A 26,191-nucleotide genomic window follows, 5' to 3' on the forward strand; every position below is an offset into this window, starting at 1 on the left:
AAGGCTTTCTTTTTGTAATTTCGAAGTTTTGAGTATTTAGCAAATATTTTGTAATTTGAAGTGTTAAATTTAGCAATCAGTTACTCTCAATTTAAAATGTATCAATTATATTTTTACTAAACTTACCTCTCATTCTTATTAGGTTAGCTAAACTAGTTAATAATTAATTAATTTATTTATTTGTTCGTATATAAGTTTGCTTTAATTGAATTGATAAATGCAAGCAAAATAAGAGCTGTGTTTAGATGATTTTTAATTTTCTGATAGTGAATCTAATTAGCTAGTGATTTTTAATTTAAACCTTTGTGTTTTTTTGCTTTTACAAAATTTAAATTAATTCTAATCAAAAGCTTTGTCTTTAAATATCGAATTGAGTCATCTAAACAAGAAGCAATACTATCATTGATTGATTGATAATAAAGTAATAGAAGAAACTTGTATAATATTTTGATCACAAAAATAAATAAAGTTAGAGATATTGAATACAAATAATTCTTATCTTGTTCCATCAAGGAAGTGACTTAGAATGAGGTAAGAAGATGAAAACTAAAAGGGGAATTTATTACTTTCTCCTCCTATCTAGTAGCAACAAAAGTTCTAAGAATGTCAGAAGAAAAAGGAGTTTAAGTGGACTGAAATAGTTGCTGAGCAAGAAACTGTATCGGAATACATTCTTTCAACTATTGCTAACTGGGATAAATTTCCTTTGAATATGAAGATATAAGTGTTAGAATAATTCAATTTAATGATTGAGTCGACTAACTTTGAGGAGGAGGAAGATATTGTTTTGAAGTCCAACTGCAATTTCATTGATATGCTTAAACATAATAATCCAAAGATTGTCTAAATAACTCTTAAAATACTCATTCTATACACACAAAAAGCATAATCGATAAGTAAAACATTCACTTCAATCTTCATAGCATTTCAAACATATTTTCATTTACAAATACGGTGAATTGTACAACATATTCATTCGATCATCCAAATGCTTAAAATAGAAATTAAAATATTTACTTTTTTATTATTTTTTGAAGATTTATTTGCTAGAAATCGATAGAAATAACTCCATTTCTAACTAAATAACTTCGCATTATTCAAAAATAACTTAATTTTTAACAAATATTTAGATTACAACGTGCCTCATTTAGTCAGTTAGCTGATTTCAAAAGTCATGATTAGAAAGGAATTCAGAGAGGCTACAATAAAACTATTTATGCTCATATTTAATAAATGCAGAGACGGACTAAACTTTGGAATATAAGAATTATTCTCGTCTTCAGCTCCTAAGCCTATTTGTGAGACTCTTAACTTGTTTGAATTACTCTTGCTCAAAAAAGAAATAGGAATGAAGGAATTTCTGAAACAGTATCTTTCTTAAGTATACGAATACACGCAAAATCAATACTAAGAAGTAAGATCCTAAGCTCTTAAACTTTTTGTTTCTCTTATAAAAGAGTATGGAGAATCGTTTATTGTGCCTTATAAATCGAAGCTGAAGAGTAATCAAATAGATTTTGTCAATAAATAATTACAGAAAGATTCAAATGCTAATTCATTGAAATCGCCTAACATTAAATTAGCTGTAGTTGTTGTCCAAAAGAAGTAGCTTTCTAACCAAAGTTCTCATTCTAATTTATCTAGGCCTTCTCAATCTAGCTAAGCACCAAACGAAAAACCATCAGCTGCTACTTTTAAAAAGATTCCAATCAATCACACTTAAAATAACAATAATGGAGGAGGATCTAACAATGAGGATTAAGCTATAAATAATTAAAAAATAAACAATGAATTGAATACATTATCTCGAAAGGTTATTAAACATTTTGAAAAAAACATTTTTAAGAAAAAAACTGAGCTTTAAAGTAAAAGTTTAAAAGATGAATAAATATTCAGTATGAATGACTTGTCTAGATCAAGATCTAGCATTAATTCTAAGAAATAAAAAAAGAAACATTCTGACACATTTAGCTAAGCTGATTAAGAAGACAGCTCTTATGAGAAAAACTCTGAGTTTAGCATGAAAACTAGCAAAGAAAACAGTTTAATCGCTAATCCTCAATTAGTTTAACTCAAAAAAGCTACAAATATTTATGAAAAGGCTGTTGTTAAATCAGAATTAGCAGAAATTCTTGAAGCTGGAATAGGAGAAACTAAAAAAAAATACCATCCTAAGATTGAAATAAAAAATAGAGATAAAAAGGCATCCTCTGTTTATAAAAAAGAAAAAAGTGTTGCAATTTCATCTAAAAAGGGCAGCGAACTAGCTTCTGTCTCTTCAAAGGCAGCAATGTCAAAATCATCATCTCAATCGTCTCTGGCTCCTATTTCAAAGAAATTCAAATCAGAATAAGATTTAGTTTTTAATAAACCAAAAGTAAAATAAGGACAAAGTGATAAACGAGTTGATGTATAAAGCAGATAGTCAATAACTCCAAATGGAGTCGATGAAGACTCTTATTATGCAAGCCCTATTCCAAATAAATTTGGAAGCACTAAAAATTCTCCAAATAAAAATGTAGATTTAAACTTAAATACGGAAGTGAATAACATTTAATACAGCTTTTCTAAAGATCTCAGTGCATAGCAAAACGAAAGTGAGTCTGGTTATAAGTTTTTGCAAGATTTGTTGCACTTTGAAAATAAAATAAAACTTGAAAACAGCAAAATTTTTAATGATAAGTTTGTTTCAAACGATTCATCAATTCAAATTTAAGAAGAAGAAACACCTTTTGGAATTGATAATGATGACTTTTATGCTGCTCCAAATCTTGATTACAACTCTGATTCAGATTAGAAAGGTTAATTCAATTAAGATTAGTTTTCAAAGTAAAGAAAATCTCCTTAGAAAGCAGATAATGTTACTCCAAATGGAGTTGATGATGATTCTTGTTATGCCTAACCAAACAGTGAACAAGATCTAGACGAAAGCTTATAAAGTGATAATATTTAAAATGAAGAAACGCAGCAAGGAGATGCCATGCTTCAAAAACTCTAATAAAACTAAGAAAAGTAGTAAACCAAAGTTAAAAAAGATTTTGCTAAAAAGAAAAACGAAGAGCCGAAACAAAAAAGTAGAAACTCAATTTGCTCATAAAAATCAACACCAAATGAAGATATTCAAAGATAAAAAGAGGAAAGTGAAAACAAAATGAAGTAGCAGGAAGAAGAATAATAAAATGTAGACAATGAAATGGTGCAAAGCATTGTACTACAGAAAAAGCAATACCAACTTAATTAAGATGAGCTATCTCAAAGCTTACTTCAAGTCGTAGAAGAAGAATCTAATAAATTGAGTTACGTTTCTGCTGCTAAACAACTTTCAGATATCTCATTATAGATGAGTTTTTTTAAGTAACAAGCAGACAATAATAATGATTTGTTAAACAATCCTTCAAATATCATAGAATCAAACTATCTAGGCTAATTAAGTGATGTCTTAAAATTCAGTAATAGAAAGGAGCAAAACATTCCTCATTTCTACCAAGATGCCAGTGGAGCAGAGGAAGACAAAGCTAACAATATTAGCAACTTTTATCACTTTTAAGACGAACTGAACTTTTAATCTCAGCAAAAAGAAAATAGTTAAAACCAAGAAATTAGAGGATACTTTTTTAACTAGGATTTAAAAGATATCCTTTCGGTTGTAGAAAGTGCTGAATAAAAGCATTACTTCTTTAATCAATAAAAGCTTCCATAAAATAAATAATAAAACAGTTTATCTCCAAACAGTTAGCAAAACAACTAGCTACCAAAGCCAAAAGAATCCATTTAATAAGATAATAAAATTAAGAAAAAAAGTTCAGTACATTCACAGCGCTCAAGACAGCCTTCTCAGTCTCCTCACAAACAACAATTCTACAATAATAAAGAGAAAAACGGTATTAAAGATGAGGAAAGAGAAAATGCAAAATAAATAATAAACAAATCTTAGTAAATGAATGATACTGTGCTCAATTCTTACATTTTTCTGTTCAATGACAAATTAGTGAATAAACTTTTCCAATAGCAAAAAGATAAAATTATTTATATAGTCAACAAGGATACAGTCAATTAATGGTTTAACTCGAGAGAATATGATAACGTCAGTATCATTTCCTTTTTGATTCACTATATAGGACACTAATTCGAACGTGAAGATTTTTCCTATCTCTCTAAATTTTGGAATTTCTAGAAATTCTTATCATTTAACAATGCTTTGATTCAGAGTCTTACAATTCATGTCATGCACTAATACTTTAAGAAAATTTAGAAATACAACTATATAAAATCAAATATTAAGCCAAAATGCTTGAGAGACACCATTAACAAACTTATTAAAATTATCCCAGTTTCAAGAGATAAATTGTTTGATGAATCCTTTGCCTTTTTAGATTTCCTATTTGAATTAGACATTTATAACGACTATATCTTCGATGCTATATCTGAAGTCCTACAATCAAATGTCCCCAAATAAATTGTTTCGTCATTGAGAATCCTTTCCAATTTCTTACGTTTATATGGTGAAAAGCGCCTAAATTCTTTAAAACCATTTATGCACATCATCAAGAGCATATCATTTTCAGCAAATCTCTAAGTGAGAAATGCAGCCATTGAGTTTTACTAAGAAGCATATTCAGTAAATAATAATTTCATTTCATTCATTCATTTTTTACCAATGAATTAAATTTTTTAGAATTTCATTTATTATTTTAGATGAATTTCTTAATAAAATAAAATAAACTTAAAATTAATTTTTTAAGAATATTTTATTAAAAATATTAATTTTAATAAGAAAATCAATAAAAATAAAATAGCTCAAAGCCATAATTTTAATTAGATATTGATTTAATTTTTATTCATTTATTACTTAGAAATGCAACATAATTTTAATTCGATATTATTATATTTTTTTGATAATTTATAACTTGAAATTAGTTATTTATTTTATCATAAAACAGTTTTTAAATATATTTAATTTTGCTTGAAATATTTTTAAATAAAATAGCAAATGAATATCTTGATGTTTTGATTGATTATTGTTTTAAATTAATAAAATAAATTAACTAAATTATTATTTATTGTTCAAAATAGTGGATGGGTGACTCTATCTTTGAATACACTAAGTCTTTAAAAAGAACTTAACTTTTATAACTTGAAAAGGCGTTTTCATAAGTAATTTTAAAAGAAAGAAGACCTTTGAAATGCCCAATAGAAGTGTTTTAGCCTATTATGAATGATTCGCTTTATGAGAAAGAGTAAAATATATTTACAAGCGATGTTGATGAGGAAATTTAAAAACAAGTATTTTCATTCATTTTTATTAAATTTAATATTAATTTTTTGGACAATATTTAGGAATCATACATTAGGAAAGCTCTAGCTGTTCAGGAATGGGTTAACAAAGATGACTTGATTCAAAAAATAGTTGATGATGCTTCTAACTAATTAAAACTCAGGGAATAAAATTATTCCAATATCATATAAATAATTTTAGAATTGTTAGGTGACTGGAATAAATATTTGATTGAAAACACTCTCATTTTGATTAAAAATTTAGCATAAAAACTTAAGAAAGATTTTTGTCAAGGCGGAATTGAGCTTTTTGAAGCTGTTTTTGAGCTTTATTCTGTAGACAAAAGTATTAACAGAGATAAAATTAGCAAAGCCTTAGTGAGTCTGTTTGTGGTAGCAGGACTTAAGCAACTGCTTAAAATAATCTTAAAAATTCTTGCAAAGAAGAGAAACATTAAAGAAATTTTAAACGTGCTAAATTTCGGATTAAGGAAAAGTGATGCTGGATGTGTTATAAAAATAATTTAAGAAGTTTAAATCTACTTGAGCGATAAAGACAGCAACACTAAGATAGCAGCTTTTGATTTGTTTGGAGTAATAAGATACATTTATGGTAATCCAATAATTGAACAAAATCTTAATTAAGAGTATAAAAATAACAGGTTTATACTCTAAAAGATCTAAGAGAGTCATGTTAAATGTGCTAAAATGAAAAGCTTAAGTATTCAAAAGAAGAAGTTGGAAGAACTAAAGAACTCTATCAGCAATAGCTATTCAAACTCTGAAATGAGCACTGCTTCTTATGATAAATAATACTTCTATGTCTAAATACAAAATTGCTCTTTTTCTTCTAAGAAGGGTTAAATGCCCATATAGTAATTCAAAATATAGAAAAAGTAAGAACTCTTGCAAAAGTAAATGTCAGAAGAACCCATTACAGAGGTCTATCAAGGATCTTTTGTCCATGAGTTCTTGTCAGAGTAGCAAAAATAACCTCATTAAAATGAAGATGTAGATGAAATTTGAAATTAATAAAAACAAACAGTCGTTACAAACTAATTTACTAACTATCTAAGTAATTAATTAATTACTTACTTATTTACTAACAAACTAATTAATTAAATAAATATCATAAATGCTAACTTAAATAATGTAAAACAAACTATTTAAATCAATCAAAACTAATTAAAAATATAAATAATAATTCCAATAAATTTAAATTAAATTAAATAAAAAATGTTTATAAATAATTAAATAACTAAATAAATAAATAAAATAATTTATTATTAACTTATTTCCATGTTCGTTTGTTCATTTTTGAAATTTATATTTATAAAACTTGAATGTATTACTAATAATAGCTTTTAAAACTATTTAGTCACTTTCTTTCTTTCAGATTTTTAAATATCTCATCATTAAATTAAAATACATACAGTACATGCTTATTTACCATCAATATTACTTAAGATATTAAATTTAATCATCATATGATTATACATATTATGAATCCTCATTAACTAATAAAGAGAAAATTAAATTAAGGTAAAAAATAGGATTAGCTTATGTTACATAATTTTTATAAGTCAAGGGGATGGTATAATTATAAATTCTTTATTGTATGTAATATGGTTTAAAATTAAATTCTTAATAATTGACTAAGCACAAATTTTTATTTGGTTCTATGTAAGATTGAAATATATAAACAAACATATATGACTTAATAATAACAAGAAAGAGCATGTAAGTAAGTAAGTATTTAAGTAATAAAATGATAGAATTAACTTTTTCTTACTAAAATATTAATTAAGATAAAGAAATAAAATTCAGAAACAACGATTAAGAAATATTTGATTTAAACACTAAGTAAGTTAAGTAAGAAAGATGAAAATTATTATTAAGGATTAATTAATGTTATTTTAAATTATTGAAAATAGTTTTTTTATTTATTTATTTATTTTTGATAGTCTTATTTATTTTTACATAGGACAAGGAAGATAATTTACACAAAATTGCTTTGATTAATTAATAAATTTTTTAATCATAAATCCTGAAATGTTTTTGTTTATGTGTGTTTAAGTACAGTTAAGAGCAGATTTACGAGATTTTGTTTGTTTGATTGATTGATTTTTTAAAAGAATTAAATTATTTGATAAGATAGATAGATTGATTGATAGTTATTAGTTTTTATTTGTTTATTTTATTGCTAAGCAATTCAATGTTTATATTAATTTATGATAGTAACCAAAATTTCACAAACCAACTAATGTAAATGATACTAAGGTAAGTATATTGATATTAATGAATGTATTTAAGTGGTTGGTAGATTAGGTTAGGCTAGCTAGCTAGCTAGCTAGTTGGTAGATTTTTAAGTTTTTATGATGTATTTATGCATTTATGTATGTATGCATACTGTAAGTATTTATGTAAGATTTATTTGAAAATGAATGATAGTTTACATAAAATATTATTTACTTATTTACTTACTATTCTAAATGAGAGAATAAATTAATGAGATATTTTAGATTGATTTGTTTTCTTTTTTTTGTTTTTTTTTCTTTTCTTTTCTTTTTTTTTTGAAACTTTTTGAATGAATTTATTTATTTATTTATTTATGAATATAGAGCATCTAAATTTTTAAATCTTAATTTATAGTATCTTTAGCTATCTTTGATAGCCAATAAATCTCAACTATGTTATTTATTATAATTATTATTATTGATTTGTTTATTTAATTTATTTACTAATTCATTTACTTAAGTTTCTTTATTTTAAAAGTAGTTATTATGTATGTATGTATGTAATATGTTATGTGTGTGTGAGTGAATTTAGTTGAGTTAGTTATAAAATTTATAAGGTGGTGTGTATAATCAATAGAATATTTAAAAATTAAATTGGGTTTGTAAAGTGGGTAGCGAAGAGACTAATTTTTATTTTAATATTTAATGAAATCGTGATTGATGCTGGCTTTTTAGCTTATATCTTATAAATTATAATAATTTAATTCATTCAAACGAGTAAGATATCTATCTGATAATTTATCTTCCAATCTTTTGCTTGTTCTAACTAAATAAGGCTAATCAATTAATTATAATCAGGATTAGTTTTTTAATTTAAATAACAATAATAATCATAATAATCTCAAAAAAGCAGTGCATTTCTTTTTTTCAGTCATCTAACTCGATTTCGTTGTCAAAGTTATCACTTTTTTCTGTCTTTTTACAGGATATTTTAACAGATTACTTTTGGTTGTTCTTAGGTAATTGGGGTTTTTTGAATGCACTTACTTTTGCCTTTTTAGTTTGTTTGATTGAAGAATCATCGATTTAATACTTAGAATTTTCATGAGGATTAAACTACTATTTGTTTACAGACTAAACTAAATTTTCATTAAGATACTAATTATCTGCCTATTCTATACATTTTTCTCTATTGCTGCAGTTGCTAATATTAGAACTCTCGTTTGATTAATCTGATTAAGGTGCAAAGAAAGAGTTTCCAACTAAATATTTTGAAATGAATTCTTAATTAAGATATTTGGAAGCAAACTATTGATCAACTTAGTGCATTTTCATTTGCAAAAGAACGTCTAAGTCAGCATGAACTATCATTTTAGACTGACTGAAAAATTTTCCATTCTTTTGGTCTTTACTCATCTTTACAATGACCTAGACAATAAATAAATAAACAATTATAAAATTCAAATTATAATAATTAATTAATTAATTGATTTATTATAAAAATTCTATATAATTATTTGAAAAAATTAAATTGTGCACTTTGTAAAATAATAAATAAATAAATAAAATACCTTGGAAGACTCGTTTTCAGGAGTTGGTACAGAAATAAGGATAAGGGGAAACTTAAAAATATGGCTTTGTCCATTGGAAGGTTGAAGATCTGTGAGGATTTTATCTTTTAGACTTATTTAATCCTTAATTGTGTTCATTCTTTGACTTAATTCTTAGACTTAATCTTGATTATTCAAGAAATCAACACTTTGTTGTGACAATTAAACATTTAGCTTTTCCTATTCTGTTTTTTTGTTTCTTTCCATCAAATTCATGAGAGCTAAGTATTTAGCAGCATACTCAGTTAAGATTTTTTGCTTCTAAAGTAAAGTTTCTCTAATTTTTAGGTAAATAAATTTATTTTTTAATTTTCATATAATTTATTTTAAATGATTTTTTACTTTTTTTTATCCCTTTCAGACTCAACAAGCTTAACATTTTTCCAGTTATCAGCTTACAAGCATCTTCCTTTTATTATTCAAACAAAATTAGTTCTAGAAAGCGAAAATACAATCAAATAAACAAACAAAATCTTAAATAATTTTAATAAAATAGATTGATTACCATTTAAGTGTGATTTATCACAAGATTTGACAACTTTTCCAGTTTTTTCAATAACCTTAGAGGCAATTAATACATTTAATGCATCATAAACTCTTCTTTTGATATTTTGTTCGTCTTTTTACTATTTTTAAATTTTTAATTAATTGATTAAATAAGAGTTTCTTTAAATTCTATATAATACTATGTCTTCAGGTTTCATTGAGCCCAGAGATTGACTTTTGAGCTCGTCAACAAGCTAATCTGCCACTTCTTTGTAAGATGTTTATCCCTTTTAGACTACTATTTGTTTTACTTTAAGAGACAAATTACGGAGACCTCTTGAGGAACGCTCGCCTTTATCATCATCTTTATTTAAAATAAATGGTAAAATTTAAAATAAAAATAATAAGCAGAATATTTAGTTAAAAATAAATATTTAATTTGGCTTATTTGAATCGATCATCATATGTCATTACTGTAAAGTTAAGTGAATTGACAGTCTAATGAATCTTTTGAAAAAACTTAAAAGATATGAAAAGAAATATTTGGTTGGTTGGAGTGATATCGAGTTTTTAAAAAGGTGTGAAAAATTGAAAAAGAAAGATATTTTGAAGATTTGAGAAAAATTATTTGTTTAAATCTAGAGAATGATGGAGTGTAAGTAGATATTTGTGGCTAGGAAAATAAAAAATGTTAAGCCTATTTAAATTGTATAAGGTGGGGAGTTGATTGATAGAGTGCGTGTTAATCAACAAAATTAACAAAGATAAAATTAAAGAATTGATTGATTAATAGCACTCTAAAAAATCTTTATTTAAACAAAGTAATGTTGAAATTTTCTGTTTAAATAAATAGAGGAGTAATAAATTGATAAATAAATTTAAGGTGATTAGTAAGCAATAATGAAAAATTAAGATATCATCAAAATAGTATTTTTAATAATTTAAATTACTTATTTATTTATTAACTTTGGTGAGATAGAATAAATCAATCAATCAATCAATCAATCAATAAATAAATAAATTAAAATTATTAAAAAATATAATTTGTTTGTTTGTTAATTTGATTTTTATTTATTTATTTATTTATTTATTTGCTTATGGATTGATTGATATCCGCCAAATTTAAATCGAAATATTATCAAAGAAATTTTATTTTTCAGACTTGAACAGAAAAATATCGCGCCACCGCCTGGCAAAATCAAAAGATTAGAAATAAATTAAAATTCTAAAATAAAATATAGTTGTTACCATCTAAGTAGTTAGTAGAATTATTCAAGTTGACATTGCTGTTGAGATGACTCATTGTTGATGGTGTCAAAGCTTACTCGTTCGCTTTGCTGTTGCTTCTTTTGTGGAAACTGCTTTCTCCAAGTAAATTTTTATTTAGCTGCTGCTTTAAAGTTCCATTTGTTAATAAGTTCTACTCACTTGCTTGCAAATTTTTTTGAGTTAGGGCTTGAAGGACTGAAGGGTTTGTCCAAAGCTAAGACAAGGACTCGTTGTTGAAAACTTCGCCTTCATCATCTTCCTGGTTGTTGATAGAATGCAATTATTGTTGGTAAAGGTTTGAGTTTAGAATTAATTTAGAGGTGCTCTGGTAATTCCATTTTTGAGTATTATTTGAATTTCCAACTAAAATATTTGTGTTATTTTTTACACTTTTATTTTTCAAAGAATTAAATTAGTTAAACGAATTTTGATTATAAGTTGGAGAGGAAAAATCAGCATTTATCTAAATATTTTAAATCATTTTTCCTCCTTCATAATTTTCATTTGCTTTGAAATCGCTAGTGTTGTTATTGTTATTGCTGCTATTTTTATTGTTGTTATTGTTATTCACGTTCGAATTGTCAAAAAATAATGATGATGAAAAATTATTTAGACTGTTTTCGCATGGAATATTTTTAATGGTTTTAAGTGGGTAATTTTGAATGCTGTTTCTAATGTTCGAGAAGTTATTTTAGAATCCGCTTATTCCCTTGCTTGTTGTTAAATTCAACGAGTAGGAAGTAGTATCCTTCAATGAATCAAGCATGTGATCTTCGAAGTGACTGGTTGAATTGCGCGATTGAGTTGCTGTAGTTTTTGAATTATTTTTATGATTTGAAGATTCAGGATCGTCGGAAGTTTCCAATATTGCCTTGGCTGAAATAATCGCTTTGCTGCTAGAAAGGAAAAGCTTCTTATTCCCGTTAATTTAAAATCCATTCGAATTGCTTGCACTGCTTATGCCATTTGAAAGAGCAATATTGTTACTAAAAAAATTCTAATTTTAATCTGAAGTATTTAATAATGTCGAATTGAATTAACGAGTGCTATTGTTAAACAATCTTGAACTGGCAAATGGGCTAATATGGTTGCTGCTATTATTCTTTGGTGAAGGAGATTGCTCATCTCCGCTTTGCTAACCTTAAGGCATCTTGCATTCCAGCATATGGCTGCTTTTTAAAAATAAATTTTCGTTAAAACTTTTATTTTTTTACAAAATTTAAACACAAATAAATATGCATGAACAAATGAATAATCTAAATATTGCAATCACAAATCAAAGAATCATTCAATAAATAAATAAATAAATTAATCAATCAATCCATCAATCAATCAATCAAAACAAGAAGAAAGTTAAAAAAATTGAAAAGGATTAAGAAATTAATGCTTATGCTTCTTTCTTTCTTTCCTTCCTTCCTTCCTTCCTTCCCCTTTTCTTAGAATTCTTTACATCTTAAAAATAATTACTCTATTCTCTATCTCATTTGATGATTCAACCAATTTCAAATAAACAAACAATCAAGCTGCAAATAAACCAATTATTATCCAACCAATTTATTGTTTTATCTTACTTTTCATATTTGTTCAATCGTCAAATAACTCAAATTTTGCATAAAAGATATACGCGCTTACAATTTGCTTATATATTTTTTTTAGTATTTGCTAATTTGCAAAAATGAGATAAGTAAAGTAAAGTATTCAGTCTACTTCCAAATATAAATAAATAAATAAATTTAGTTTTATTTTATCAAATTTAAATTTGGGAGTGGGCGGCTGATCTCACTCACTCAATTCATTCACAAACATATTACTCACTCAAACAATATTCACCACTGTTTGTTTGTTAATTTATAGCAGCATCGTTTGTAATTAAACATTTTTGGAATACAATCTATTTTCTAACATAAAATCAAATCTAAATTTAGCACTGCTTTTTTCTCAACAATGTGATTAACAAAACAGTTATAGTAATTTTTGAAATTATCTCTACTATATAAGTAGAATAAATATCACCAAGATTTTTTTAGTATTTCAAAAAAAACACCGTTTTTGAGTTGCGGGTAATTGTATTAGTGAGTTATTGAGTCATTTACTCTTAGAAAATACTATAAATAGATTGTTTAAATAGTTAAAGAGTATAATCTCTCATTACTTAATATTATTTATTGGTTTCTAGATAATAATTGAATCATTTTATTTGCTTGGATCGGCCAGTCACTTTTACTTTTGAACATTTTGTTTGTTTATTTTGATTTGTTGAGATTTATCCTATAAAAGAACAATTTGCTTTTCATCGTTTTTTCATTGATGATGGAAGATGATTTATTGATTTATTTATCGTGTTGCGGTTGTTATTCATATTGAAATAAACGGAGAATGAAGGATTTTACAATTGGTTGACGGAGTTGAAAAGATTGTCCTCTTTTATGTGGGGATTTTCAGCTAATTTGATATTTAGAATAAAATTAAAAATATGCTATTAAATTAAGTTATAAAATTATCCTTTTCTTAAATTAAAAATTTATATTTATATCTATCTATCTATCTCTCTATTTATGTATGTTTTTATCTATATTGAGAACCATAATGTGATTCGGGAATAGAATTTTGTCATTGTGATAATTAATTATTTTAAATATTTAGTTTATTAAAAATGAAAATTTTTATTAAGTTTTAATTTCACTCATTATTAATTTTTTAACAAATTATGTTTTGAAAATAATTAATTAGTTCAAAAATTTTAATTGAACCTATTTTTAATCAATTTAAAGATCTAGTTAAATATTATTTTTTAAATTTTAATTTAAAAATTCACCAGAAAATTACATTTAAGATATTATTTTTTAACTATTTTTAATTTCAAACTTTTTCATTTTTTTTCATAAAATAATTATTGAAACAATTTTTTTTGATAAAATTTCTAACAAAACGCTACAAAAAAATTAAATGTTGATTCTAATTATACTTTTTTGGTGTGTTTTTATCAACTAAAGACTAATTGATAACTTAAAAGCGTGTTTGTACTCTTGATAGTTGAAAACTTTTTAAGTTGGCTTTGGAATTCATTTTTGAATAATAACTCTTATCTAAAGATAAAGGGGAAACAAAAATGGATACTTTTGAAGAGATTGGTTTTGATTTGATTTATTGAATTAGATAGATTGATTTTCTGATTGATGAATAAAATTTCATCAAAATAAATTAACCAATTTGAAGAGGATAATTATTAATTAATTAATTTATTTATTGATTTATTAACTTTGATCCTAAAAAAATATTCTTTTAAAATAAATGGAAAAAACTTACTTTTAAACATTAATTTTTTGTGTGTTCCCTGTGTCATACAAGAATAATTTGTAGGTTTTTCTCACTCAGGATGGTTTCTTCTTTAATTTTATTGTCAAAATGAGTTCCAAACACTATCGTACAGCGCTAGATTTAATGCAAAAAATTTGTATTTTTTTGAGGATTTTTTCTTTTTCTTCTGGTTTATGATTTTTTTGACTTTTGATTTCTGCAGCTTGATCGCTTTCTTTCTTTCTTTCTTCTTTCTAATGTGTTGATTGATATTAATTTATTTAAGATTGATTAACTTAATTATGTATTTGGATAGTTTGCTTATATGCTTGCTTATGTGTTTGTTTATTTATTTATTTATATATTAATTTATTTATTTGATTTTTTGTTTGTTTGTTTGTTTGTTTTCCCCTCTTATCTTCTTTTCTAAATTTTATTAATTTATCAAATTAAAAAAAATTATCAAAATTTTCTTTCTTTCTTGTTTAAAGAAGTTTTGTTTGTCTCTTCATCTTTTGAATATGTATACTAAGATTGATTAATAGATACATAGATAGATATCTTAGATGCGAATACAAACAAAAAAATACCAAACAAAAATAATAAATAAAAAAGAAAGAAGGACTAGTTAATTAATTTTTTAACTCTTTCTTTTAGAGATAAGTAGAATGCTTTTATCTTTATAGATTATTAACTTTTTTTCTTTTTTCTTTTCTGATTCTTTCTTTTCTAAATATAACTATTTCGTTTCGATCAAACAAAATTTTATTTAGATGATATCCCAACCATGCTCACTCATCTCATCTCAAAATATTATCAAATATTAAAATGCATTTTTTTAAATATTTTTCACAAATCTTAAACGGATTGAGTCGCAAAATCTTAAAAAACTATAATTCTAATATAAAACAAACGATGAGGCCTTGTTGATATATCTTAAAATTGACATTTCGAGCATTAACTAACTAAATTGATTTTGATAATTTAATTACAATTTAAAATAAAACCAATATAATATGAGCTAGTTAAAGTATTATAAAATTTAAAAATTCCCTCCAAAATGCGAAGTCTTACAAGTCTCCTAGCAAGTTTTTAGAAAATATAGCTGGAAAGTATCCAGAGGATCAATTCCTATAAATTAAATTTTTTTTAATTTTAAACCTATAATTTTAATAAAAAACTAAAATTTTTATTTAAAAATCAGTCAAATATGAAAGATAAATTTGTATTTTAGATGCTTATTTATTAGGAAGCAAAAAAAGTATTTTATTTTTTATTTAAATCTAAACTAAATTGTACTTTAAGTTATATTTCAAATATCTTATTCCTGAAATTTATTAAAAAACCAACCTAAAAAATGGTTTGAATTTTGAAAAAAAGCTATTCTTTTTTGTAAAAAATAATTAAAATCTTTGATTTAATTCAACGATTTGAATATTTTATTAAGATTTTAATTTAATTTTGAAAATTTAATTTAATTAATTTAAGAAATCACCAAAAACTTAATTTAATTAAAAAAGATAAATTAATTAATTAATTAATTAAACACAATTTAAACCATAAATCAGATTAATTTAATTTCTAAAAAAACAACAGATAAATAAATAAATATTAATTCAATAGTTAAATTTGAATGTTATCTCAATTAATACAAAATTATTTTGTTAGATTTCACAGATAAAACAAAAATAAACACAGAGATTTGCTAAGATATTATGTAAATAAATTCCATTTTTACTTTTTACTATTTTTATATTCAAAGAGTTTTTCAAAATGCCTTAAAAAATAATAAATAATTTTATTAATTTATCTGCTGCTTAAACAATAAATGTTGATTGATTTTTATTCATATTTTATAACTAAATTCATTAATCGATGATAATTTAATCTGCCTTTACTCCTTTATTTGAAGCACTATCGCTATTCATGTTTATATCTCCCTGTTTCTTATCTATGCTACCAGTCTGAGGAAGGTCCTTTGTGTTTTTACTCTAAATAAATAAATAAATAATTTATATAACAAATTACAATTTTATTATTTAATAGCGAATTAAAATAAAAATTGTATGAGCTATTTCAAAAATTCATATTTATTTTGCTATTTTAATACATATTTATTTATTTATTTAATGCCTAAAAATAGCTATTTTATCCTTTGTGTTATTTTTATTTAATTTTTTTTTACCTTATGATGAATGTAAAGGACTATAAATCCTAACGCAATATTAAGCAAACCTATTTATTTTTTATTATTTGTAGAAAACTTTAATTTCCTCTATTTTATGCAAATTAAATTGATTACCTATGGCTAGAATGTATGCTGGTAAACCTAACATGATAGTACCTATACTATATTATTATAATACAAAATTTTTATAATTTCTTAATTTTCTGTTTTAATTAATCATTTTTATGTTGCTCTGTTCTGATAAAAGTGGAGCTTTTCGCATTGCGGATAATTGAAATTTAAAAATGAAAGCTCATTGAGCTAATTTATCTTACAATATATGGAATAATCCTCTGCCAAGCTAAGTTTCTAAGAAATTGAAGTATGTGAGCAATATTTTTAAATTGAATTCAGCCAATATAATCATCAATCCAAATACTCTATTAATTATTTTGAACAAAAATTGTTAAAAAAATAACACAAAGAGACTAAATAAGTAAACAGACAGATAGGCAAGGCATCTATCTAGCTGCTTATTCTAAATGAGTTAAAAAATTAAATGCAAATAATTACATCCAGTAAAAATTCCATATCTAATCTTTAAGAGACCATGGTTTTTGATCAGAAGAATAAACAAATCTTATGATGGGAACAATCATTACAATTAAACCATCTAAAATAACAACAATTTTCAAGATAGTTTTTGGCTCCATTTCTTTTTCTGTTTTTATATATTAATCTGATACACGCTTTTGATAAATTAAAATGATATGTTTGATAGTTATTTTATTAATTGATATCTACCTATTTACTTAGTGTTATCTTTCTTTCTTTCTTGCTTGCTAACTAGTTGGTTTTATTCAAAAAATTTGTAGAAAAATTAATTTTAATTAATTCTTTACAAACAAATTCAAAATAGCTCATAAAAAATAGCTGGAAATAAACAAATAGTCATTCACTACGAAAGGAGAAATAAGATTTATCATCTAATGTAGAGATTTTAATTAATATTAGATTTAACAAATTCCATTCAAAAACTTTTAATAAAACTATTTAATTAAAAAAGATATATATATATATAAATATATATATATACTTTATTGATTTTATGAGCAGATTTATTTTTTCTATTTCTGGTTGTGCTAATTAAATACTAATTGTAGTCTTTTTAAATTCTTTTAAAGTACTATTTAATGCAATATAAGGATCGTTTATAACGCCATAAATTATAAGAAATATAAGGAATGTTTGATTATAAAATCAAATAAATTTAAAACGGGATTTATTTATTTATTTTCATCATGAAAAATGAATACATTTTTTATTAACAAACTCAAAAACAAAACAAACACAAAATCCTAAAAATAAATAAATAAATATATTTTGTTAAAAGAAAATAATCTTTTTTTATATTTAAAATAACTTTTATTTATTTATTTATTTATTTATTTATTTAATTTGAGTGTAGAGTTTGTTTTATGTATATTAGAATTATCACACAAAAATGAACTAAAAAGTTTGATGAAATATTTTTGATTATGAATTATTTTACTTTAATATGATTAGGAATTTAACTGAGCAAAATAAAGTAATATAATATTTATTTATTTAATTACTTACTTACTCAATATTTATACTGAATAAGAATCTAATTTAATTATTTTGAAATTTAAAAATTTTATCAATTTCTTTCATTTAATTGCTTAAAATAATTGAAAAAAATTAAATAAAAAATTATAATTATTAATTAATTCATAAAAAATTTTAATTTCTTTAAAAAAACTAAATCGATAGATAAATAAATAATTAAACAAATTAATTAATATGGGAAAATAAAGGGCAAAGGCAATAAAGTTTGATAAAGAAAAAGAAAAACAAAATTAAAATGATGTGGAAGAGAGAGATGAAAAAAATCAATTAGTTTCTCAGAATAAAAAAATAAGAAAAGCTAAATGGAAATATATATGCAGCATTTATCCCACAATACAATAAATTCAGAGCTTTTATTTGTATGGCTCACTAATTCTTCACACTAATTACGACCCAGATACTGTTTTTTCTAATTAAGCAATAGATCTAGTTCTACGCCATTAACAAATATAAAGTGTAATTATTGACAAATAGATTGGAGCTATTGAAACTAATTTTAATATTATAAATCCTGGCTTAGTTGATTTTTCCTTCTTAGTTGAACACTACAAAAATAAATAATTATAAATATATTTTGATTTTGCCAAGAGTCTCAAGGATTTCTAAATATTTGTGAATGTAATCAACTAAAAAACAATAGACAAACAAAATGAATTGAAATCAAAACCAACACTGTTGGATGTATTTGATAAATAATATTTAGAATTTGAGAAGTGGGCTCAAAATTTAATTGAAAAACACTTTAAAGATGAGTTTTTTGGTTATAGCTTATACTAAGCTAACTACAGAAAAGGCTACGTTGAAATGAAAAAATAAGTAAATTCATAAAATTCCATTTCGCTCTTTGGTGAATCTATGAATGATGTTTATGAGGCTGAAATCTGTAAAATGAAGAACAAATCAGTTATGTTTGAAAAATGTAATTTATTTATTTAAACTCATTTGAAAATTGGTTCATTAAAAATAAAATTCTAAATTTATTCCTGATACTGGTTTTAATTTATATTAAAGATTTTTAAAGCAAAAACTAGCTAAAAATTATTTTTATAAACCAAATGTTTAATTTTCAGAAACATCAAAAAAATAATTAATATTTAGAAAAGCCCATCATATCGAAAGGAGAGGGATATTAAAAATACACTTATTTATTTATTTTTGCTTAATAACATTTTATTTACTTTGATGATTCTGAATTTTTTAATAATAAATTTAATTATTTGTATTTATATGCATTTGATTAAATTTTTTTAATTCATATCTAATTGAAGTTATTAAATGCTAAATGCAAATAATTAAAATAATAAAAAATGTAAATACTCTAAATTCTCTATTATTTATTTATTTATTAAATTTAACACCCCTCCCCCCAAAAACAAAACTTTTTGGCTGAATTTAAAATTTTTTATGTTATAAAATTTCGCTGAATTAATGAGGATTAATAGTAATTAATTATTATTTTTAATAATTAATTAGATTAAGATTTTAATATAGATTTAATATTGGAGTGTCTAGCTTTTGAAATTAGTGCTAATGCTAGCTCGCTGCCTTACTAAAAAAAATACTTATATTTTAGTACTATTGAGGGATTTTAACTGCCTGGAACTTTGGAAATTTATAAAATAAAATTTTATGATTACAAGAAAAATGATCCGAATTTTTATTTTATATAAGAATTTGATTACTCTATGACTATTAATGTTCTTAAAGTTGATAATTTATGGTTAAAGAGGCTGATTAATATCAGGAAGGAGCTAGAAAATTATTAAATACCTAATAATCCACCTTTTATATTTGAAAATTCTTCAGAATTCAGCAGTCATAATAATATCTTAAATTTTAACGAAGAGGATAGTGATATTTTAAGTACAGTCAAAAATAATAATTTTATGCAGTCAGAAAAATTTGATTAAATGATAGATACCTCTTAAAATGGACAATAATATATAATAGGTAGTTTATAAGCAAGCAACTTTTTAGGTAAAAATGATAACAAATTAGCTAATGCAGATACAGACCTATATTTTACTCCTGAGGTAATAGATTTAGCTGGCGATATAGATCGCTAAGAATACTTAAATAAGCAAGTCCTATAATTGCAATAGAAGGAAAAAATTGTTCAAAACTTAAATTAATTTTATTCTTATAAAAAGCAAGAACTAGAGCTATCTAATATTGAATATTCTTGTCAAGTTGAATACTTTTTAGATAAATATTACTCAGATCACGATAGTTCAAAGAATAGCTGATTCAAAGTCATCTGAGCAGCATTTAAAAGCGGCAATAAATGACAAATCTCCTTTTTATTTATAAATTAAAAGATTTTACAAAATATTTTTTAAATTGAAAATTAAACTTATTGATTGATTATTGTGAGTGAATTAAGCCATATCTAGAAGATCAACCAACAATAATAATAGTTAATATATTATTTAGATAATCAAAACCGCAAACTTTATTCAATAATCAGTAAGTAATTACAATTCATCATTAAATAACTAACATACTAATGAAAATACAAAATTTATAAATTAAAATACCAAATTATCTAAATAATTAATTAAATCTATATTAAATAAATACTAAATTTATTCAATAAATATAAATAAATATATATTTCTTAATTTATTTTATTATCATACTAATATTCAAAATTGAATTTTTGTTAATTTAAAGATATAAATCAGTTTTTCTATTTAGAATAAATTAAATTTATTGCTGAATTTATAACCACTGTTAAACAAACAACTTTAGTACATAAATATTATTTTCTTATCAAATAAAAATATTTAAATATTAGTTAATTTAATAGTTTATATAAAGTTTTTTTTATTTTAGTATTTATTTTATTTTAATATTTATTTAATTGATTGATGATACGTTTAATTCTTTATTTATTTATTTGTTAGCAAAAATAAGATTTTTATTTTTTTTAGGTATCTATCTATCTATCTATCTTACTTTTGTTCAAGGGTCTCCTTTGATTGATTATTATTAATTTGCAAATAGCGAAATAAAAGAGTTAACACATAAATATTGCTTGAAGTAATAAATAGGCAACAAAATATAAATAATTCAGCAGATTAAACGAAAGAAATGAGACCACAAATTATCCATATTTTAGGAGGTACTTAAAAATGAATTAAGAAAAATAATAAAAAATAAAAAGCAAAAATATTTCGAAATAAGTATTCAATATATTATCTATGTTAATCATTAATATTGATGAATTATCTAGATTGATTGACAAGTAGAAATATAATATTTTATTAATTATTTAGGTCCTGGCTGCGGAAAGGGCACCCAGTGTGTGAGACTAGCTACAAAATATAATTTTAAACATTTGTCCGCAGGAGATTTACTTAGATAGGAAGTAGAATTTTTAGAAATTTATAAATAGATTTTTAATTCCAGCAAAAAATAATCTCTCATTTTACAAAAAAAAACAGAAATTTAAAATAAATTTACTAAAAATGATGAGCAATAAACTAACAAACAAACAAGCATATATGCTAGGAAGCAAAACTTTATTTTAAGAATTTAATAATAATTTAAAATTTAAAATTTAAATTAATTATTTTTTTCTATTCTAATAAATTGTTTATTTTGAATTTCAAAAAAATTAAAATAGAGTGAGTAGTCAATCAATTTATATCAAATAAAAGAAATATTTTAGTAGAATTTTCATCCCATCCAATTAATTAATTAAAAAATAATTTAAAATTGTATCTTTTTATAATTCAAAAGTAATCTAGAGAAGGATCCCAGTACAGTAAGCTTATTTCAGATATCATCAAAGAAGGAAAGATAGTACCTGTAACTTATTTATTTTATTTATTAATCTACTAAAATTATAAATTTCATCTAATCAAACCAACAATATAAACAAGTAGTCTACTTTCACTTATAAAAACATTTATTTATCATATAAAATAGGATTTTATTACTTGCAACTTGCTTGTCGATAGCATTCTCAACGAATAGAAAACAGTATTAATTTTATACAATTAACTAAATTAATTGTTTTTATTATGAAGCAAATTTTTAAGTTATGATTATATTTTTTAGAATAAATTTTTGATTGATGGTTATCCCAGAAACGAAGAAAATTTGAAAGGCTGGTTGAGTGCCACTAAGGAAAAGCAGCTAGATATTTAAGCCTTAATATTTTTCGAATGTTCAAAGGTAATTTTATTCTATTCAAATTTGTATTTATTTCTTATATTTTTTTGGTGAAACTTAAAGGAAATCATGTGGGAAAGAATTAAAAAAAGAGCTTAGATTTCCAATAGAGAAGATGATAATTTGAATTCATTTACTAAGAGATTAGACACATTCTACAATCATACAATGAAAGTTAAGGACTATTTTGAAAGCCAAGATAAATGCATTACAGTAAATAATTTACTATTTTCTTTCTATTTATTATCAAATATTTAATCACTAACAAATTCATAGATTAATGCCGAAGATACCCCTGAAAATATATTTGCCACCATTGAAACAAGGCTTTAGCTTCTGTTGAAATGATTTTCATATATTAAGCATATATGTATCTATGTAAATATTTATATTCTATTGTAAATTAAGCCATTTGAATGATGTAAGTAAAGAGCTAATTAATCAAAGTAATAATTGTAAATTTAAATAATTTATTATTATTGATGGTGAAGTTTGGATGAATGGATGGATGATTTTTTGTTATTACATTTTGCTTAATTAAAAGAGATTAATTATTAAAATTTAAAAAATAAATTTTTTTAACTTGATAAGTTGTTTATAAAAATCTATTTACTGGTAGGAAAATCTTTTATTTTAGTTTAATTGGGTATAAAAAAGATAATGAATGAATTTCAATATTTAATTAAGTTTAAAATATTCATAGTAGTATATTACTTACTACTCATCAAAAATAAATATATTAGTTATTTATTTTACTCACTTTACATTATTTCTTTAAATTAAGTTATTAAATATTTATTTAAAGTTAATTTGTAGATAGATAAATTAATTACAAAGCAGTTAAAGCATTTAATTTTTATAAATAGATTTTTTTTTATTCAGAAAAACAAATTTACTAAAATATGATATAAATTTAATCAAAAATATAGATTTTTAAGCAATCATTTTGTATATTCGATTAGGTTTAAGATTTTAGTATAGGATAGTAAATAATGACTAGATTATTTACAAATTAAAATGATAATTTTGTAGCCAAACAAATAGATTAAGAAACACTTATTTAGATTTATATTTATAGAAGCAGTGATAATTAATAAATTAATAAATAAATAAATAGTTAATTAGTTGGTGACTAAATCATAATTGTTAAATCATCAAAAATTTTCATTTCTTCTAAAAAACTAGATTAATTAGAAAAAAGATAAGTAAATAAATAAATATACATACATATTACTATGGGAAAATAAGAACTTAAGGCAATTGAATGCGATACAGAAAAGGATCAGCAAAAAGAGGAAGAAGTTCAAGAATAAAATAAAAAAGTTGTTTCTTCCCGTAAAAATATAAGAAAAGCCAAATGGAAATATAGATGTGTCATGTATCCTACCATACAATAGAATTTTTGCTTTTATTTATATGGATCATTGATTCTTCACTCTGATTATAATCCAGTTAATGTATTTTCTTCAGACACAATGGATCTAATCCAAAGACATTAATAAGTAGAAAGCGTTATTATTAACAAATAAGTTGGCGCTATTGAAATTAAATATAATATTATAAGTCCTGGAATTCTGGATTTTGCCTTCTTAGTTAAACACTTTGAAAATAAATAATTACAGTCATTTTATAATTTCGCACAAAGTCTCAAGGATTTCAAAATATTTGTCGATGTAATCAACTAAAAAATTATTGACAAAAAAAAAATATTGAACAAGATGCCAAAGGTATTGGATATTATGGATTAACAATATTTCTAATTTGAGAAATGGGCTAACGATTTGATTGAAAAACATTTTAAAGATGAGTTTTTTTCGTATAGCTTATATTAATCAAACTACAGAAAAGGCTACGCTGAATTGAAAAAATAAGTTTCTTCACACAACACCATTTCTCTCTACGGATAATCAATAAGTGATGTTTATGAAGCCGAAATATGCAAAATGAAGAACAAATCAGTTTAGTTTGAAAAATGTAATTTATTTTTATCAATTCATTTAATCATCAATAAAAATAAAATTCTAATTTAATTCATGCTGCTTTATCTGAATCTAATCTAGCAAATTTATAAAACATATAAAGCTAATGTAAAAAAAATAAAATTAATTGACATTTGGTTTATAATGCTTAAATTTAAATTACTTCATTCACTTTATGTTTAAATCTATTCCCATTCATTTTTTACAAAATAATTTATTTTTTTATAAATTAAATAAATTCTTTGAAGTATTTATTGAAATAAATTTTTGCATTAGAAATCAATTTATTTGCTACAACAAACACTTTATCATACAATTTTTTTATTTGTTGAATGGTGTTAAAAATAAATTGATAAAACTTTTATTCATTTTAGAATTTTATTAAGAATAAATATCATCAATTTTGAATTTTTGTTCATATTTAAAATTAATTGTAATTAATGGGCTGTTTTTTATAAAAAGACTAAGATTTCAATATAGATTTATTGATGGAGTGTTTAACCTTTATAATCGGAGCTAATGCCAGCTAGCAATCATTTTAAAAAAAAAATCTCTAAATGAGCACCATCGAAGGGTTTTAATTACCAGTAACTATAGAAATTTATAAATTAAAGTTTTATGACTACAAGAAAAATGATCCAAACTTCCACTTTGTCTCTGAATATGATTACATGATGATAATTAATGTAGTTAAAGTTGACGATTTGTGGCTTAAGAGACTAATTGATATCAGAAAGGAATTGGAAAATTATAAAAAACCTAATAATCAGCCTTTTATGATTGAAGCATCATAAGAATTCAATCATATAAATAGTTTACTTTTCAAAGAAGAAGATAATGAAATTTTAAGAACTGTGAAAAAAAATAATTCTTTTAATCATATGCAGTTTGAATCGTTTGAAGATGCCATGGATTCATCTTATAAGGTAAATGAGGGTTTAATCAGCAGTTCCCATATAAGTTCTGTTGGAGTTAAAAGTGATAATGAAACAATTAATACAGATACATGCGAATATTTTACTCCTGAGGTAATCGATTTAGCTGGAAATAAAGAGCATTAAGAATATCTAAATAAACAAATAATGTAATTACAATAGAAGGATTAAATTGCTCAAAACTTAAATACATTCTTTTAGCTAAAGCAATAAGAAATAGAGCTATCTAACATTGAGTATAGCTGCCAAGTTGAATATTTTTTGGACAAATTTTATTCTTCTGACAAAGAAGATTAAAAATAATGTCAATTCAAAGTGGTTTGAATTAATTTTTCTCTTTAAAAAGTAGTAACAGTCTATCTATCTATCTCTGCTTAAATTAATTAACAAATAAATAGTAAAAAATTTCTAAAACACAAGATAAACTCTTTTTGACTCTTTAAAATATGATCTAATTACATCTTGAACAAAATAACCTTTGCCCACTATCTGATATATTTTGTTTATAAAATTAAATAAATTATCTATAAATTTAATTTTTTTCGAATCAGTAATAATCAATAGACAAAACAATCAAACAAGCAAACAAACATATAAAAATAAATATAAACAAATTCACTCTATCAAATAAAAAATTATATTTAATCATACTTATTATATACAAAAAATATATATAAACAAACACTTATACTCTAAATAATTAATAAATAAATTTATATTTTAATTACTGTCTTTCTTTCACATATTCAAAACTCTATTATCCTTAAATAATTTATATTCATTAAATTTGCAATAATTGATTCTAATATTTTAAAGATTCACTTAATAATCTTCATAATTAATTATAATAACTACTTTAATTTTTAATTCTAAATCTATTAAAGTAATTTATAATAAATTTTGAATAAATTATGTTTTTGTAAATTTCTTTAAAAATTATTGACTTCAATAAAGCCCTATTTCATCAGTAAATATTTGTTATATAGATTTATTTATTTCAAAGGAATTATAATAATTATATCTAAATTTAATTTTAATAAAGTTAAATTCGAAATAAATGTGAAGTGGCTGGCTAAACAGAGCTTTATTAAGTTAAAAAATAATTTAT

The 26,191-nt window shown here is 23.2% G+C and overlaps 7 protein-coding genes across 7 annotated transcripts; 4 read left to right on the forward strand and 3 right to left on the reverse strand. All coding sequences in view use genetic code 6, as the record gives it.

The window, feature by feature from the left end:
• Positions 1 to 526: 526 nt before the first annotated feature.
• Positions 527 to 6,300, forward strand: TTHERM_00016390 (hypothetical protein; the record flags this gene model as incomplete). Its single annotated transcript, XM_001008418.3, has 4 exons — positions 527 to 896; positions 1,131 to 4,618; positions 5,074 to 5,283; positions 5,338 to 6,300. 4 exons carry the CDS (start codon positions 527 to 529, stop codon positions 6,298 to 6,300), a joined length of 5,031 nt encoding a protein of 1,676 aa, XP_001008418.1.
• A 2,138-nt stretch (positions 6,301 to 8,438) lies between these two features.
• Positions 8,439 to 14,219, reverse strand: TTHERM_00016410 (transcription factor e2f/dimerization partner; the record flags this gene model as incomplete). The annotated part of the gene is made up of 8 exons (XM_001008420.2): positions 8,439 to 8,939; positions 9,083 to 9,398; positions 9,464 to 9,530; positions 9,627 to 9,747; positions 9,808 to 9,971; positions 10,856 to 12,048; positions 13,267 to 13,318; positions 14,183 to 14,219. 8 exons carry the CDS (start codon positions 14,217 to 14,219, stop codon positions 8,439 to 8,441), a joined length of 2,451 nt encoding a protein of 816 aa, XP_001008420.2.
• Positions 14,220 to 14,247: 28 nt separating this feature from the next.
• Positions 14,248 to 14,724, reverse strand: TTHERM_00016430 (hypothetical protein; the record flags this gene model as incomplete). Its single annotated transcript, XM_001008422.2, has 1 exon — positions 14,248 to 14,724. The coding sequence occupies one exon, from the start codon at positions 14,722 to 14,724 to the stop codon at positions 14,248 to 14,250; it is 477 nt and encodes a 158-aa protein (XP_001008422.2).
• A 1,120-nt stretch (positions 14,725 to 15,844) lies between these two features.
• On the reverse strand, positions 15,845 to 17,264 carry TTHERM_00016440 (COPI associated protein; the record flags this gene model as incomplete). Its single annotated transcript, XM_001008423.3, has 5 exons — positions 15,845 to 16,164; positions 16,359 to 16,522; positions 16,676 to 16,780; positions 16,914 to 17,089; positions 17,145 to 17,264. The coding sequence occupies 5 exons, from the start codon at positions 17,262 to 17,264 to the stop codon at positions 15,845 to 15,847; spliced, it is 885 nt and encodes a 294-aa protein (XP_001008423.3).
• A 900-nt stretch (positions 17,265 to 18,164) lies between these two features.
• Positions 18,165 to 20,236, forward strand: TTHERM_00016450 (hypothetical protein; the record flags this gene model as incomplete). Its single annotated transcript, XM_001008424.2, has 2 exons — positions 18,165 to 18,909; positions 19,464 to 20,236. The coding sequence occupies 2 exons, from the start codon at positions 18,165 to 18,167 to the stop codon at positions 20,234 to 20,236; spliced, it is 1,518 nt and encodes a 505-aa protein (XP_001008424.2).
• An 847-nt stretch (positions 20,237 to 21,083) lies between these two features.
• Positions 21,084 to 22,517, forward strand: TTHERM_00016460 (adenylate kinase family protein; the record flags this gene model as incomplete). The annotated part of the gene is made up of 7 exons (XM_001008425.3): positions 21,084 to 21,114; positions 21,269 to 21,360; positions 21,735 to 21,803; positions 21,924 to 21,977; positions 22,056 to 22,172; positions 22,233 to 22,382; positions 22,446 to 22,517. The coding sequence occupies 7 exons, from the start codon at positions 21,084 to 21,086 to the stop codon at positions 22,515 to 22,517; spliced, it is 585 nt and encodes a 194-aa protein (XP_001008425.1).
• An 887-nt stretch (positions 22,518 to 23,404) lies between these two features.
• On the forward strand, positions 23,405 to 25,407 carry TTHERM_00016470 (hypothetical protein; the record flags this gene model as incomplete). Its single annotated transcript, XM_001008426.3, has 2 exons — positions 23,405 to 24,143; positions 24,611 to 25,407. The coding sequence occupies 2 exons, from the start codon at positions 23,405 to 23,407 to the stop codon at positions 25,405 to 25,407; spliced, it is 1,536 nt and encodes a 511-aa protein (XP_001008426.2).
• Between the last annotated feature and the right edge of the window lie 784 nt (positions 25,408 to 26,191).

The sequence above is a fragment of the Tetrahymena thermophila genome (assembly GCF_000189635.1).
Source record: "Tetrahymena thermophila SB210 genomic scaffold scf_8254803, whole genome shotgun sequence".
Taxonomy (NCBI): Eukaryota; Ciliophora; class Oligohymenophorea; order Hymenostomatida; family Tetrahymenidae; genus Tetrahymena; species Tetrahymena thermophila.